The 17,945-nt window shown below is 36.0% G+C and overlaps 1 protein-coding gene across 1 annotated transcript in view; it reads left to right on the plus strand.

Annotated features, from left to right (window-relative positions):
• BIRC6 (baculoviral IAP repeat containing 6) overlaps positions 1-17,945 on the plus strand; it is a 262,197-nt gene that overhangs the window by 196,471 nt on the left and 47,781 nt on the right. The window contains exon 65 of the mRNA XM_037740766.1: positions 427-595. Coding sequence (XP_037596694.1) covers positions 427-595 — 169 coding nt within the window. The remainder of the gene's footprint in view (positions 1-426; positions 596-17,945) is intronic.

Genomic DNA, 17,945 nt, shown 5'->3' on the forward strand with positions numbered 1-17,945 from the left:
ACTTAATGAAAAGATCAGCTCTGCTTCCTGCATCAACTAATTGAAGTTGGTCAAGTCTTTGAATTTGTCTTCTGCAACTCTAGAATGCTCCTTCTAGTATAAAGTTCTAAGATTTTGTTACCCTCAAACTGTGAATTGAGTCTATTAAATATTATAAATAATATGGAATTGCTACTACGTTTTTATGTTCGTAGTTGTATTGATTTTATATGTCTAGTCATTACCATCCTTTGGAAGCAACACTCTCAAAGACAAAACAGATCCTTCTGTTTTGAAAATTTAAACAAATAATCAGTCCAAAACAGTGTAAGATACCGATTAAGTAGAAAATATGTACTCTTAGTATTCAGATTGAATTTCTAACCTAAAATAAAAACTTTTGAAGTATGTGGAACTGAAATCCAAATTAATTTTAACAATTTTTAGGTTCTTGCAAGTTACATAAATCCTGTGAGTAGTGTGGTAAATGGAGAGCCTCAGTCATCTCACGAGACTAGAGGGCAGAACAGTAATGCCCTTCCTTCTGTACTTCTCGAGCTTCTCAGTCAGTCCTGCCTCATCCCAGCCATGTCATCTTATCTACGAAATGATTCAGGTAAATAATCCCTTAAATGTCTTTGTGGATGAGTAAGTTTGTTTACTTATTTTATCTATTATATCATTGTCTAATAGTAAGCTTCAATTGAAATAGTCGATGGATTTATTTCCTAAAAAGTATTCTGAAAATGTTTAGTTGGTTTTTGGTGCCCTTGATTTGATACTGTGTCATCACTTACCCTAGAACACAGAATACCAGTTTTATTATTCCTTTGTCTTTACCTGTGAAAGTACATTTTTTTCCCTTTTAATTATCTGTAACTGAAAATGGATAGGACAGAGGCTAACAACTTCACGACATCGTTCTGATCTGAATATGGTTGCACTTCTGTGGACTTTTAATATTTCTGTCAAACACTATTACTGACAGCAGCTATTTTTGAAGAAAGGCAGATACATAAATCACTCAAGTCCATAGATACTTGATGAGAAGATATTTATTTATTATTTTTATTTTTTCTCCTGCCCCCAATAATTAATTTTTAAAAATTCAATAATAAAAGTACTGTAGCTACTTACTTTGCCAGTCTACAACTGATTATTGATTGAATAATATGGTTTATTATTTCCTTTTGGAATTGTCTTTGAGAAATGTGCTCTTTTCCCTAGAACAGAAAGTTACATGTTTTCATTAGAGATTCAGAAATGTTGTAGATACTACCAAGATAATCAAGCAGTTAACGTCTGCTTCTTTCAGCCAAGACCTTTGTTTTTTATTATTTCAACTCTATTCTCATATTCTTATCTCTGTCTTTATATTTGTATTCATGAAAATAAACATGTATGCATACCATTAATTTATTAAGGAAGAATAGATAAGGAAAATATTGGGAATGAATCTTAGTAGTCTGTTTTGTAATTGGTAGCAGCTAAGTGGCACAGTTGGATGATTGGTGGAAGTATTTGTATTTGAAGGGATTGTTGCTCATATTCCCCAGTATCAGAACGATTGTTGTCCTTTAAAAACATGCCATTTCCATTAGATTATATAGAACAATTGAATAGAATGAGATATCTTACTTCACTATCATTAAAGTATTATTTTCTTTATCCTTATACGTTGAAGACATGACCTAACAAAAATTTTAAATTTCTGTCTTGGTCTGAAATTTACTGTCTTAATAACACTGAGCTTTTATCTTTATGGTTCGTTGTCAAAATGGAAATCCAGGATTTTTTACATAATATTTAAAATAATTGCTGTTCATGTAAGTGCGCTTGCTGGGAAGGTGTGTATGTTAACAAACTGATGTTTGGAAACTGTATGGAATTGCAAAACTTAGACATTTTATCTTGGAACTATTTTGGAAATTTAATGTGATAGATCAAAGCTTGACCTTTCTTGTATGATTTATTATTTTCCTAGAAAAAAGAAATTTCTTTCATCAGGCTTTAGTTGTTCTTGAATTTGGTACATTGTCCAGTGGTTAATTTTAATTGATATATTTATATTTGGTTGTGGTAACAAATATTTATTTTGTTATAATACTTTATATTAAGATAAAATGATTTAACATGTTTTCTGTAGGTTAAACGGTAGCATGCCTTCCAAATGATGTTAAATATGGATCGTTCAGGAAAACACAGCTTAATATAAGTAAATTTAAGTCATTTATATAATTAGTTATCAATTTTAGTTACAATAGTAATAATTAATTTTTTAAGTGGCTATTACTTATTTGAGACAGGGTCTCCCTCTGTCACCCAGGCTGGAATGCAGTGGTGTGATCTTGGCTCACTGCAGTCTGTACCTCTCAGACTCAAAACAATTCTCCTGCCTCACCTACTGAATAGGTGGGATTACAGACATGCACCAGCATGCCCAGCTAATTTTTGTATTTTTAGTAGAGATAGGGTTTCACCATGTTAGCCAGGCTGGTCTCAAACTCCTGGCCCCATGTGATCTGCCCACCTTGGCCTCCAAAAGTGCTGGAATTACAGATGTGAGCCAACGCACCCTGCCTTAAGTGGCATTTTAAAACCTGAACAAATTAGCCAGAGTCTTCCTTAGATGTAGTAAAATTTCTATTTTGGAAAATTAGTCTAAAGTTTCTTCTCCAATTTTTTCATTTGTGTATGTAGTAGTATTTTTGGCAATGTGGGGGTTGAGGTATGTGACAATAGCCATTCCACAATCTTTTACTTCATTTAGTTATCATCTTGCTTTCTTCTCCTGTAATCTGGACGAGTTCCTAGCCTATCTTTGTCTTTCAGAATACTGACATTTTTTACAGAGTAAAACAATTTATTTTGTAGAATATTCTACAGATTGGTTTATAAGGGTGAGAGTAGTCCTTATAATTTTGCCTGAGACACTGTATTCAACGGATGATTTGCTTATATTGCTAGCAGATGCTATACAAAAACACAGACCTAATGTAACAGCCTCTTCTGAGAACTCTAGTAAAATAATGCACATTTTCTTTCTAAACATGTTTTTAAATGATTGGTGAGCAAGAAAAGAAAATAGAGGAATGTACTGGTTTGTACCCCCGCTTTCAGTGCAGGGTTTTGTCTCCCATTAGTTTTAAATATCAAGTGTGATTTCCTACTACTATCCCACACCTTTTTTCCCCTTCTTTTCTGGCTACAAGTGTAAGTTAGATACTTTGTAATCTTTAAACTTTTGTGTTTAATGACTGTTAAAGATTGAGATGAATACCAGAGTCTGCTCCTCATTTTAATAAAACCTTCAATTCTCATATTAATGAGCTTACTATGTAACTGGTTAGCTAAGCCTATTTTATTTCAATAGAAGTTTAAAAACTGGCCTGAACATTTTAAATGATAATACTAAGCTGGCTATAAAGATCAATAATAATTGCACATAAAATTGATCTTCAATTTTAGTTTTGAACATCTTTGCATCAGAGGTAAAAAGAGAATATTATTAGTTGTAAAATTATTACCAGAAGAGAGGGAGCATACAAGCTCCTTAGGGGAAAGGACAACCTTTTTTCCATTACTGACTTCTAACAGTTCTATAACTGAGATACAGATGCTGTTCTCCAAAGGTAGACACTCATTGTATTTAGTGATTTAATCATTAAGTATATGATATTTAGCCATTAAATCATTCTCTAAGAACTTTTTACTTGTATAATAATGGCTATGCCTTTTCTATTTTGAGACAGAGTCTTACTGTATCGCCCAGGCTGGAGTGCAATGACATTCTCTCAGCTCACTGCAACCTCTGCCTCCCAGGTTCAAGCGATTCTCCTGCCTCATCCTCCCGAGTAGCTGGGATTATGGGTGTGCGCCACCACGTCCAGCAAATTTTTGTATTTTTAAGTAGAGTCAGGGTTTCACCATGTTGGTCAGGCTGGCCTCGAACCCCTGACCTCGTGATCCGCCTGCCTCAGCCTCCCAAAGTGCTGGGATTACCAGCGTGAGATACTATGCCCGGCTGGCTATGCCATTATTTAACCAATATACTTTTAGATTGTTACTTTAATTTGTAAAATTTAAAATTATTAGATGCTGTTGGGAACATTTATGTATCTAGAGCTTTATACATTTAATATTCTTAAGATAAATTCCTGATATTCCATCTTTTTGAATTCACTATGTTTCTAGTGTAAAATTTTTGTGACTTTATGGTAGTTTTCCTACTATTTTGACCTCTCTTTAGGTCTTTAGATATGTAAGTGAATGGAGAATTTTTATTTTATTTTATATTTTATTTTATTTTATTTATTTTTGAGACGGAGTCTCATTCTGTCTCCCAGGCTGGCATGCAGTAATGCGATCTTGGCTCACTGCAACCTCCACCTCCCATTCAAGCGACTCTCATGCCGCAGCCAGCTGAGTAGCTGGGACTACAGGTGCCCGTCACCCACCTTGCTAATTTTTTTTGTATTTTTAGTAGAAACAGGGTTTCACCATGTTAGCCAGGCCACTCTTGAACTCCTGACCTCAAGTGATCCACCCGCCTTGGCCTACCAAAGTGCAGGGTTTACAGACAGGCATGACCCACCACGCCCGGCCTGTAAATGACTGGAGACTTTTAAACCAGTGTTTGGTAGCATTACAACAGCAATATAAATCTTCATATTTAGGCTAAATTAATCAGATTTATCAAAAGTTAGCATTATGGTTCCAGTTACTTAACATAGTAAGTTTGATGCTTTAATAATATGTTCTTTAATACTAACTAAAATAAAGACATCTGTTAGTGTTCTAGATAGGAAAATATATTATTTGTTCATTTTAATTTCTTTCTCAACATTTTCACTTCCACTTTTCATAACAAATGGTATTCTGAAAGTTGCAATTTTCTAGCTAGGATCATTTTTTCTCTAGCCACTGTAAACCTGAAGTTATCTCACTGGCCACTAGATGGAGATCCTGTTTATTGTTAGAAGTATTTGGTAATAATTGCATGTTAATGTTAACAGGCAGAATGTGTTCCTTTAGAGACCCTCACTTTCTATTTTAGAAAATGAGATGTTCGTTTTTTTTTAGAAAACAGCCTATTGTCTCAGCACACGTTAAATTACTTGTCATTAACTTAGTAGGGATGCTATAAATTTCTAATGAAATCACATCTTTTTTAATACTGGTCTTATTGTATGGGGGGTGAATATTCTTTCAGAATAAAGGGAAATTGCTGTATCCTAGTTAATCTGACAATTCACAGATTGGGAAAGAACAAATGAAATCTAGAGAAGTTTATTCAGCTGCTCAGGTTTAACTAGTTAGCAGTAACATGGTGATTATTAAACTCACTTATTTTCAAATGTAAAGGCAAGACTTAAATGGATTCATCAGTATGAAAAGAGAAATGAGAAATGATATGTTAGAGTAAGATAAACATGAGAGAGCCAGGCACAGGCCTTCACTGGGAAAATTGTAAAGTATCTACTGATTTGGCTGGTTATCTTAGTTAAATGATGGTATATACTAGGATTAAAATATTTTTATTTTCGGCCGGGCGCGGTGGCTCAAGCCTGTAATCCCAGCACTGTGGGAGGCCGAGGCGGGTGGATCACAAGGTCAAGAGATCGAGACCATCCCGGTCAACATGGTGAAACCCCGTCTCTACTAAAAATACAAAAAATTAGCTGGGCATGGTGGCACGTGCCTGTAATCCCAGCTACTCAGGAGGCTGAGGCAGGAGAATTGCCTGAACCTGGGAGGCGGAGGTTGTGGTGAGCCGAGATCGTGCCATTGCACTCCAGCCTGGGTAACAAGAGCGAAACTCCGTCTCAAAAAAAAAAAAAAAATATTTTCCTAATATTGGTTTGGCAGTATCATATCAAACTATAATGTGTCAAAACCCATTACTGCATTTTGATGCACCATCTGATTTTTCTCACAGTGTATTTTGTGTCTTTAAAGCTCTTATTATTTTATGTTACCTTTAGATATGTTTCTTAAAGAGTCAGTATTTAAGTTTAATTTCATGAGTATCCTGTTTGAGAATAAGGTTAATTTTGTTGTTATGACAAATGTCTTAATTTAAATATGACCATATTTATTTAAATTCAAATTACTGAATAGTTACTTCAAAGTAAATGTGCCGTTGGAAACTTAGCCATCTTGCTAGGTCTCAGGGCTCTAAATTTAAAAAGACATAGAAATTGTATTAGCACTCTTACATGAAAAGATAATGTTTGATACCAGTAGAAAATATATAATTTTTATTGCTTATAAAAAATACTTTATTTTGTTGATATACACTGCCTGAAAAACAAATAATTAAAAATTATCGAGCTGTCATAATACATACTTAACTGTGTATCCTTATTTATAGTTTTCATGGTAACAGTTCATTTGAAACTGTCAAATTAGGCCATTTCTCTGTACTGTTTTAGTAAAGAGCCTGGGGCTGTGGTGGTGGTTCATGCTTGTAATTTCACCACTTTGGGAGGCCAGGGTGGGAGGATTGCTTGAGCTCAGGAGTTTGAGATCAGCATGGGCAATATATTGAGACTTCATCTGTATTAAAAAATAAAATAGGCCAGGCATGGTTGTTCACACCTGTAATCCCAGCACTTTGGGAGGCCGAGGTGGGCAGATCACAAGGTAAGGAGACCAAGACCAGCCTGACCAACATGGTGAAACCCCACCTCTACTAAAACTACAAAAATTAGTCGGTCCTGGTGGCATGCACCTGTAATCCCAGCTACCCAGGAGGCTGAGGCAAGAGAATCGCTTGAACCCGGGAGGTGGCGGTTACAGTGAGCTGAGATTATGCCACTGCACTCCAGTGTGGGTGACAGAGCGAGAATCTGTCACAAAAGAAAATAAAGAATCTATCAGATTATTCCGCTAAGTAGAGTAGCAGGCCAGGCGTGTGGCTCACACGTCCAGTCCCAGAACTTTGGGAAGCTGAAGTGTGAGGATCACCAGTCTGGGCAACTTAGACCCTGTCTCTACAAAAAAAAAAAAAAAAAAATCAGCACACACCTAATAGTGTCAGCTACTTAGGAGGTGGGAGCCCAGGAGGGTGAGGCTGCAGTGAGCCAAGATCATGGCAGTACACTCCAGCCTAGGTGTCAGAGTGAGACCCTATCTCAAAAAAAGTAAACTAACATGCCTCTTTATTTTTGGCCCAAGGTGTATTTTAATAGTATTTTAATATAGCTCTAGTTTTGGTGCTAATTAGCTAAGCAGTACAAATAAAATTTAAAACACTTGCCTATGTTTAGTGTATTTATTTCTGTAGTCACTACAAGGCATGTTGATGGCCACTTAGAGCATCTATAACATAAGTGCTTATTAACAAATGTTAATTCCTTTTATTTAGAGTTTTCATTTTTGTCAAGGGCATCCTATGTGGAAGTAACTTTGGTACAGAATATATCACTCTGTGTGTTAATAATTATGACTGGTAAGTTTTATAAGGGGACGAGAGGTTGCTTAAATTAAAATTTAGATGGGTTTTGAATTGCTTTGGCTTGTACAGATTTGTAAGGATAAAATATTAGCTAACGTCTCAAACACTTCAGGCTTACCGTTCTTGATTACCCAGAGTAGTCCTTTGTTTCCTGTGAGCTGCCCCCATACCTAATGCTTATATTGTCACCTTTCATATTATAGTCTAGCTCTAAAGAAAGTATATACTTTCTTAATCACATTTTCACATAACTACCTACCAGATTAGCCATAACTCTCAATTTCTTCTATCAAACATCCTAGGTAAGAGTGAGTTGTGTTTATTTTCAGGTTTGTTTATGCCAGTTGTATTTCCATTACATAATTATTATGCAAACTAGATGTTTTTATGGTAAATAATGAAATGCTTAAAAAAAAAAGAAAGTCCTGTAGGCCAGGTGCAGTGGCTCAAGCCTGTAATCCCAGCACTTTGGGAGGCCAAGGCAGGTGGATCACCTGAGGTAAGGAGTTTGAGCCTAGCCTGGCCAACATGGTGAAGCCCCATCTCTACTAAAAATACAAAAATTAGCTGGGTGTGGTGGCACATACCTCTACTCCTAGCTACTTGTGAGGTTGAGGCATGAGAACTGCTAGAACCCAGGAGGCAGAGGTTGCAGTGAGCCGAGATTGAGCCACTGCACTCCAACCTGAGTGGCAGAGCAAGACTCCATCTCAAAAAAAAAGAAAAGAAAAGAAATAATTACTCCAGTTTACTTAGGGAATATATTAAAATGTTAACAGCCGTTGTATTTTGTATTATATTCATCAGAAAAATAGCACCAATACTTTATTGAAACAAAGTTTCTTTTCTATTAGTCTTTATTTTTCTGTGTGGTCTTATCTTTACAATTGCTTAACTACTACCAAAAGTCATGACAAGTCTCATTTCTTTGGAGATATTAAAATATAATTTCCAGACAGTTTTAAAAATATTCAGTGTTCATTAATGCTAAAACTTCATTTTTATAAACATCTTTATAGTCTTCTTTTCCATACTGACTAAATTTCCCTTTCCTGTATTCAGTAGATTACCAGAGGTTTAAGGAAAACATAAACCTAAATGCAATTTGATTTTAATTAATATATATTTCATATGTACTCTTAGAAAAATGGTTGTGGCATTTTTGCTTTTATGTCTTGTATACGTTATTAAATCTTGTATGTTTTGGAGTAGAACATCAATATTCATATTCATTGCTTTGTCCTCCCTCTTTTTTTTTTTCCTCTCTGTGAAGAGTTAAAATTTGCCTATTTGCTTTGTTTTACTTTTATTCCCAAGCTGGAAGCATCATATAGTCATTGCTCTTAGAGCAAGGGACTTACCCTGGAATGTATGTCATAATATTCTGGAGGTGTGCTTTTAAGGGATAGTCTTCTAAATCTTTCTTGTTAGAGCCATGTTTTGCCCTGAATGCAGTCTGTTGAAAGAGACCTTCAGAGTGTGGTATAGATATAGACAAAAACAATCACCAGGAGGTTAAGTACTGTTCCAACTATACCTAACATAGTCAAGATAGATTCTTCTTTATCTTCCTACTTCTTTACATCTTCTGCTGTAGTGATGACAGAAGTGCCCATTTTCCCAGGAAGTGTCTTCATCTAGAGAAAAAGAGAATGACTGTGAAACAATTGCTAGGAAAATTAGCTCTGAGTTATATAGAGAGCTAGTAAATGTGTTTATTATACTTGTTTCATTTCTTGCATGGTTTTTCAGTGTGTAGTCCTACATTAGTCTGTTAATGTGTTGGAAAATGATAGTAAATGAGTGTATTTTAATAGAATTTAAAATCTGTTATTTTAACAGTTGGGCTGAGGAACCAAAAATATAGTGAAAATAAAGTTAGATTCTCCATTTACCTATTCTGTATTTAGTAGCTACAAAGATATTAAAAATTTTTACATATTTAACTAGGCTGATGTATTTAATGTGAACTGCAGACAAAAAGTTGCACATACTGCCGGGCGCGGTGGCTCATGCCTGTAATCCCAGTACTTTGGGAGGCCGAGGCGGGTGGATCACGAGGTCAAGGGATCGAGACCATCCTGGTCAACATGGTGAAACCCTGTCTCTACTAAAAATACAAAAAATGAGCTGGGCATGGTGGCGCGTGCCTGTAATCCCAGCTACTCAGGAGGCTGAGGCAGGAGAATTGCCTGAACCCAGGAGACGGAGGTTGCGGTGAGCCGAGATCGCGCCATTGCACTCCAGCCTGGGTAATGAACGAAACTCCGTCTCAAATAAATAAATAAATAAAAGAATTAAAAAAAAAAAAAAAGTTGACCGTACTTAATGTATAAAATTTGAAAAGTTTAGAACATTGACTCCTTTTTTTTTTTTTTTTTTGAGACGGAGTTTCGCTCTTGTTACCCAGGCTGGAGTGCAATGGCGCGCTCACCGCAACCTCCGCCTCCTGGGTTCAGGCAATTCTCCTGCCTCAGCCTCCTGAGTAGCTGGTATTACAGGCACGCACCACCATGCCCAGCTAATTTTTTGTATTTTTAGTAGAGACGGGGTTTCACCATGTTGACCAGGATGGTCTCGATCTCTTGACCTTGTGATCCACCCGCCTCAGCCTCCCAAAGTGCTGGGATTACAGGCTTGAGCCACCACGCCCAGCCATTGACTCCTTTTTAAAGCAACTCTTTTGGGGGGCAGTTGAGCAGAGTAGGGATTTAAAGTAATTTTTTCCTTTGAAGATTTGGGGATTATTGTGTCATTTTATAATATTCTAGTATTGAAATTAATTCCATTTTACTAACATTTTGAAAAAGCAACTACTAGCTGAGTTTATCTCTTCTTAATTTCCACAGATTAAACACATCACATTTTAGCTTAAAATAATGAAGTTATTAAATGTCAGAGTTTTAAAATAATTAAAGAGAAGAGCTCTTTACCCTACATTGTATCAGGAATAAAGTATTACCAGATAGGTTGCTTTAGTCCACAATAGTGATGAATGAATTTTTTCTCTTCATGGAGGGCTTCCTAACAAAACCTGGACAAGCTTCATATCAAAGATGGCATATGTTTTCAGTATACCCTGAAGGGATGGATCTTCTTTGTTAGTAATTCCTGGTAAATTTCGCTATAACTGTTTGGTGTAAATTGCTAGCCTCTGCAAGTAGTAAGTCACACTGTAAATAGGTTCTATTTTTGCTTTAGTATTTTTAGGTTTTTGTATATACTGAATCACATATTTCCTCCAAAATGCTAATGTTTATGGTTATTTTTCTTGAATTTTCTGTCTGATGAACCTTTACACTGTTCTGTTTCTTTTCAGCCATTTGAAGACGCTTTTCCCCGTTGAAATGTTGTAGTTCCAAATGCAGAAAGTGAGGATTTTATTCCTCTACCTACTACTAGTTACTACTATAAAAATGAAAAAAGTTATTTATTAGCCTAAGTATAGTAATATCACACACGTGCATCTGTAGCTGTTGATGAAAATTCCAAGATAGTCTTCATGCTATGCATAATTCAGCAAATAGACCCTTTTGAGGATTGGAAGGATAGTGACTTTACTTTCCTCGTTGTAAGCTGTAACACTGATTAAATGTGCACTTGATGCTTGCTGAGTAAAGGAGATGCAAGCTGCATTTGGAGATACAACGTTGCATAATAGCATGTTGTGCCTCTGTTCTTCCATTGTCAGGCAGGCAGCACATTGAAACCTGTAATAACAATGAAGTGTGTGTAAAGGAGCTAAATTTAAAGACATCTAAGGGTTTTCTGATGCAGCTTTTCATTGCAAAAATAGAATTAAAGAATTCAAGATTGAAATAGTTGGTATGTTTTGTGCTTTAACAGGCAGGTTTTTATTAAGGGTTTATTATCTTTATTCGTTCTTATTGTTGTTTGCTGACCACCGGTACACATTAATTTATAATAAAAGTGCATGTCTTAAAAGAAGAGCATAAATCAGCTAGCTCTCCATTAGTTTTGCAAGTTCTCTTGGGGGGTTTTCAAAATCTTTTAAACAAAAATAACACTAATAATCTAAAATCATATATAAATAACACATGCCAGGTTCCAGACATAAGCATAGATTGTCATGTGCATTAATAGCTCATAGTATTTGACTTAAAGACAAGCATTCTCCTCTGTCTCTTTTAGGAAAAAAAGAAGAAAAGATAAGCATTCTTATGAAACTAATGATTGTCAAGAAAAATACAGAAATATAAAACAATATTTTTAGTTTAAAATGAAGAAACTTGATCTCTTGAGATTTTTTTAAAGTACAGTAATGGAATTCAAAGTTCTTTTTGAAATGTTAAAGACTTTTGTAAAATAAAAACACAGTTTTATCTCTCATATGTTTGGACTATTCCCAGTCTTGTTGGCCAATGCTTATTATACCTTGTTTCCCTAGCTTTTGCCTTCAGACTCCCTGAAATGAAGAGAATATCTTCTTCTGTTTCCATAATGTAAGCTTCCCAGTTGGCCTCTTCTAATGCCAACTCAATAGAATAAAATAGATATCAGTAAAAATGAAAGGAAATAGCATGTTTCATTTATTTCAAAAGAGCTGTCTTGTTTTCTCTATGCTCTTATACTTCATGTGAATAGAATGTAACCGTATTTTTTTCTCTTTTTTCTTTTTGAGTCATAGTCTTCTCTGTCACCCAGGCTGGAGTTCAGTGGTTTGCTCTTAGGTCACTTTAGCCTTCAACTCTTAGGCTGAAACATCCTCCTGATTAGGTGGGACCACAGGCACCTGCCACAGTGCCGAGCTAAGTTTTTTAATTTTTTTAGAAATGGGTTCTCATTATGTTGCCCAGGCTAGTTTCAAAACGCCTAGCCTCAAGCAACCCTCTTGTCTCAGCCTCCTGAGTCACTGGGGTCACATATATAAGCCACTTGCACCCAAGTTCGCTTTTTAAAATGTAACACCTCATGCTTTATAAATTGACTTGCGAGTGACATACTATTTTTTACTTTTGTTTTGTTTTGTTTTGTTTTTTTGAGAGTCTAGCTCCGTTAGCCAGGCTGGAGTACAGTGGCATGATCTTGGCTTACTGCAACCCCCCACCTCCCAGGCTCAAGGTATTCTGCCTCAGCCTCCTGAGTAACTGGGACTACAGGCATGTGTCACCATGCCTGGTTAATTTTTGTGTTTTTAATAGAGGTGGGGTTTCACCAGGTAGGCCAGGCTGGTCTTGAACTTCTGACCTCAAATGATCTGCCCACCTCAGCCTCTCAAATAGCTGGGATTATAGGCATGAGCCACCCTGCCTGGCCGTGAATGATGTGCTTTATAATTCATATTAATTATGAAATTTGAAGTCGTTTAATTTAATTTTGTTTTTTTCCCATTGTAAATTATATTCAAGATTTTTTTTTTTTTTTTTTTTTNCTGGGATTATCTTTTGTGTTTATATTGAAGAAACAATGCATTAATCAGATATGTATATAAAGCTAGATTTTAAAAATTGGAATTATCAATTATATGTGTTCTTGCAAATTTATGGTGTCTTTTTTCCCCTTCTCTTCCTTATTGAATTTTAGCATGCTAGATTGTCTCATTATTCATGTCATGAAGAAGAAGATTTTTATTTTGTGGTTTTGGTTATTGTTGATGCCTTCATAACAGTTTAATTTTTAAAACATCAACATATCTTATATTGTATTCTTGTATAATTTTATCTAAATTGTTATTAAATATTTTTAGGTTTACACAAAACTGAGAAAATAGTACGGAGTTTCCATATATGAAGTTCCTACTTACAGTTTCCTTACTATTCACATTTTGCATTAATGTAGTACACACAATTGAACCAATAGTGGTATGTTATTTTTAACTAAATTCATAGTTTAAATTTGAGTTTGCTCATTATGTTCTACAGTTGTGTAGGTTTTGACAAATGCACAGTGCAAGCAATTCTCCTACCTCAGCCTCCCATGTAGCTGGGACTACAGGTATGAACCACCACACCTGACTAATTTCCTTTTTGGTTTTTGTAGAGATAAGGTCTCACTGTGTTATTCAGGCTGGTCTTGAACCCTTGGACTTGAGCAGTCTTCTAGCCTGGATCTCCCAAAATGCTGTGATTTCAGGCATGAGCCACCACACCAGGTCTTTTTTTTTTTTTTTTATCATCTACAATTGTTTTCACTAGTGTTTTGTATTTTTCGTTAATTAATTTTATTTCTCAGTATTTTATTTGATTTCTGTAGCTGTTATAAGTGAGATTGCTTTTTTGATTTAATCCTTGGCTAGATCATTATTGATGTTTAGAAACATTAAGGTTTTTGTATATTAATTTTGTATCCTGAAACTTTACTGAATTCATGTATCAAATTCAAGAGGCTTTTTTTTTTTGGTGGAATCTTTAGGGTTTTCTATATCATATAATCAGCAAACAGGGAAAAAGTTGACTTCCTGTTTTTCCAGTTTGAATGCCTTTTTTTTTTTTCCCTTGCCTGATTACTCTGGCAAGGATGTCTAGTACAATGTTGAATAAGAGTGGTAAAAGTTAGAACCATTGTCTTGTTCCAGTTTTTAGAGAAAATGCTTTCAGCTTTTCCCCATCAAGTGTGGTGTTACCTGTGAGTTTTTCATATATGGCCTTTATTATGTTGTATGTTCCTTCTATGCTCAGTTTATTGGGGATTTTTATCAATTTTATCTCATGCTTTTTCTGCATTTATTGAGATGATCATAGAGTTTTTGCCCTTTATTCTGTTAATGTGATATATCATATTTATGGATTTGGGTATGTTGAACCATCCCTGCATTCCTGGGATAAATCATACTTGATCATAGTGCAGTGGTGTGCTCTTAGGTCACTTTAGCCTTCAACTCTTAGGCTCAAACATCCTCCTGATTAGGTGGGACTACAGGCACCTGCCACAGTGCCGAGCTAAGTTTTTTAATTTTTTGTAGAAATGGGTTCTCATTATGTTGCCCAGGCTAGTTTCAAAACGCCTAGCCTCAAGCAACCGTCTTGTCTTTCTATTTGTTTATTTTTTAAAAGTGTTTTATTTATGTATTTTCAGATCAGCTTATGAGACTGGCTAATTTTTGTATTTTGGGTAGAGATAGGGTTCTGCTGTGTTGATTAGGCCGGTCTTGAACTCCTGGCCTCAAGCATTTCACCTGCCTTGGCCTCCCAAAGTGCTGGGATTACAGGTGTGAGCTACAGTGCCTAGCCATTTATTTGTTTGTTTTTGTTTATTTTGAGATGGAGTCTCGCTCTGTCGCCCAGGCTGCAGTGCAGTGGTGTGATCTTGGCTCACTGCAACCTCTGCTTCTTGGGTTCAAGCAATTCTCCTGCCTCAGCCCCCACAAGTAGCTGGGACTACAGACCCTGTGTCACCACACCTGGCTAATTTTTGTATTTTTCGTAGAGATGGATTTCACCATATTGGCCAGGCTGGTCTCAAACTCCTGACCTCAGGTTATCCTCCCACCTTGGCCCCCGAAAATGCTGGAGTTACAGAAATGAGCCATCACAGTCGACCTGTTTATTTATTTTTAAGGGATGGGGTCTTGCTCTGTTGCCCAGGCTGTAGTGCAGCAGTGTGATTATAGCCCACTTTAGCCTCAAACTCCTGGACTCAAGCATTCCTTCCACCTCAGCCTCCCAAGTAGCTGGGAATACAGGTTTTTGCCATCATATCTGGCTAACTGAAAAAAAAAAATTTGTAAGACAGATTCTTGCTCTGTTGACCTCGCTTATCTTGATCTCTTGGTCTGAAGTGATGCTCCTACCTCAGCCTCACAAAATGTTGGGATTACAGGTGTGAATCACAATGCCCAGTCATTGTATTATCTTTTTGATGTGCTGTTGGATTTGATTTGCTTGTTCTTGGTTTTTGACTTTTATGGCCGTCTTTATTAGGGATATTGGTCTATAGTTTTCTTCTTTTGTTATCTTTGCCTGGTTTGGGTATCAGCATAATACTGGCATCGTAAAATTAACTGGGAGGATTATGTTCTCTTCAGTTTTTAAAAATATTTTCTGGAAGACGTGTATTAGTATGTTCTTTTTATATTTGCTAGAATTTAGCTGTGAATTCATGTGGTCCTGGGCTTTTTTTTTTTTTTTTTTTTTTGGGTGGAAGGGAGATACTATGATTGAATCTTACTACTACTTATTATTAGTTTGTTCAGAAGATTAGTTTCTTTCTAGTTCAATCTCAGGAGGTTGTATGTTTCCAGGTATTTACCCATTTCCTCTTCTAGGTTGTGAGTGTATAGTTGGTCATAATACTCCCTGGTCTTTTGTATTTCTGTAGTATCAATTGTATTCCTTTTTCATTTCTGATTAATTTTATTTGGATCTTCTCTCTTCTTGGGTAGTCTAGCTAATAGTTGATCAGTTTTTGTTTATCTTTTCAAAAACCTGCTTTTCGGTTTGTTGACGCTTTGTATATTTTTGGGGGAGGACACTTTATTTTCATTTAGTTCTGTGTTATTTCTTTTATTCTAATTTTGGACTTGGTTTGTTCTTGTTTCTCTAGTTTCTTGAGGTACATGTAAGGTTGTTAATTTGTTACCTCTGTACTTTTCTGATGCAGGCTTTTAAGGCTATATACTTCTCTCTCTGCACTGCTTTTGCTATATCTCAAAGGTTTTCTGATGTTGTGTTTCATTTTCATCCATTTCAAAATTGTTTTAAATTTGCCTTCATTTCTTGACTCAGTGGTCATTCAGGATCATGGTGTTTAATTTCCGTGTGTTTGTACTGTTTCTGACATTTCTGTTGGTATTTTCTAGCTTTATTCCTCTGTGGTCTGAGAAGATATTTGATATGATTTTGACTTTTTAAAATTTGTTAAGACCCCTTTTGTGGCCTAACATGTGATCTGTCTAGAAGAGTGTTTCATGTGTTGGTGAAAAGAAAGTATATACTGTAGTTGTTGAGTTGACTGTCCTACATCTGTTAAGTCTATGTCTGTAAAGTCCAATTTAAGTTCAGTGTTTTCTTTGTTAATTTTCTGTCTTAACGATCTGTCTAGTGCTGTGTGAGTTGGGTGTTGAAGTCTCCCACTATTGTATTGCTGTGAATATTATTGTTTGATTATGATATTATTATTGTTAGATCATTTCCAGCTTTCAGTATTGAAAACGCTATTGTGTTGAACATTTCTTTATAGGCTAGACAGTAACAAGTGGTATGATTGAGTCATAGAATACAGGCATTTAAAATTTTAATAGATAATGCCAATTGGCTATGCCTATTTGCACATTTACCTGTACCTGTAAGTCTAGCTTTTCCATGTCCTTCCAAGAACTGACATTATGTTTTATGCCTATCGATTAGTAACTTTGGGATATAATTTGAATTTTCCTGAGTAGCACACTGTCCCATAATACTATAAAATTATAGTAAGTAGATGTTGTGACATTGTTCATGGATTGGAAAACTGGCTTTAAACATATCCAAGTATATGTGAAAACAAGGAAAGAGTGACAGTCATACAGCCCTGTCCTCTGCATCATCACTGGAAGGTGTAAAATGACCTTCTCTTCCGTCACTTTGAACGTCACTCCAAACAGCCTCACTATCATTAAGCTCTGATAGTCTATCTTTTACAACAGTTGTAGAGATCTCTTTTGCATCAGTTGCCATAGAAAGTACAGGATGCTAGGTGATGCCTCATCCTGTTACAACTCAATCCCCATATAGCTCTGTGACACTGAGGCAATTCCTACCTCTAGTTGGACTCCCACAATTCTCCTCCCCTGCTTTAATTTTCTGTATAGCATTCGAAATATGTACCAGCTTCTGAAAAAATTGTTACTCATTTGTCCTTCACCTAGAATGTTAGTTACATGATGGTAGAGATTTTTGTTTGTTTTCTTTACTGCTTATTCCCAGCCTGTCCAGCAACAGGTTTTCAGTAAATGGTTTTTTTGTTTGTTTATTTTTGAGGTAGTCTCTCTCTGTCACCCAGGCCGGAGTGCAGTGGTGTCATCTCAGCTCACTGCAACTTCCGCCTCCTAGGTTCAAGCAATTCTCCTGCCTCAGTCTCCCAAGTAGCTGGGATTACAGGCCTGCGCCACCACACCCAGCTAATTTTCGTATTTAGTAGAGACAGGATTTTACCATGTTGGCCAGGCTGGTCTTGAACTGCTGACCTCAGGTGATCCATCAGCTTCAGCCCCCCAAAGTGGTGAAATTACAGGCCTGAGTGACCGCACCCTGCTAGTAAATGTTCATGGAATGCTGTTCAGTAACTGTCTTTGGAAAAAAGGTGTTAGATCCTTATCTCACATTATTTACAAAAGTAAATTCCAGTTGGTACACAACACAAAAACCAACAAAACAACTTATAAAAGCCTTATAAGCAATGTATGTTCCTAGAGTAAGGAATTCACTCTTAGATGCACATGATTCTAATACAAAATTCATTTGACTTATAGCTAGTAATTGAAAGTTAACATAGGCAACATTTTCTTTTTTACTAAAAAAAAAAGTTGATTTATTGAAATAGACTTTGGATAAACTGCAATTCTGTCATT

Source organism: Cebus imitator, unplaced genomic scaffold, assembly GCF_001604975.1.
Source record: "Cebus imitator isolate Cc_AM_T3 unplaced genomic scaffold, Cebus_imitator-1.0 Scaffold88, whole genome shotgun sequence".
NCBI lineage: Eukaryota > Metazoa > Chordata > Mammalia > Primates > Cebidae > Cebus > Cebus imitator.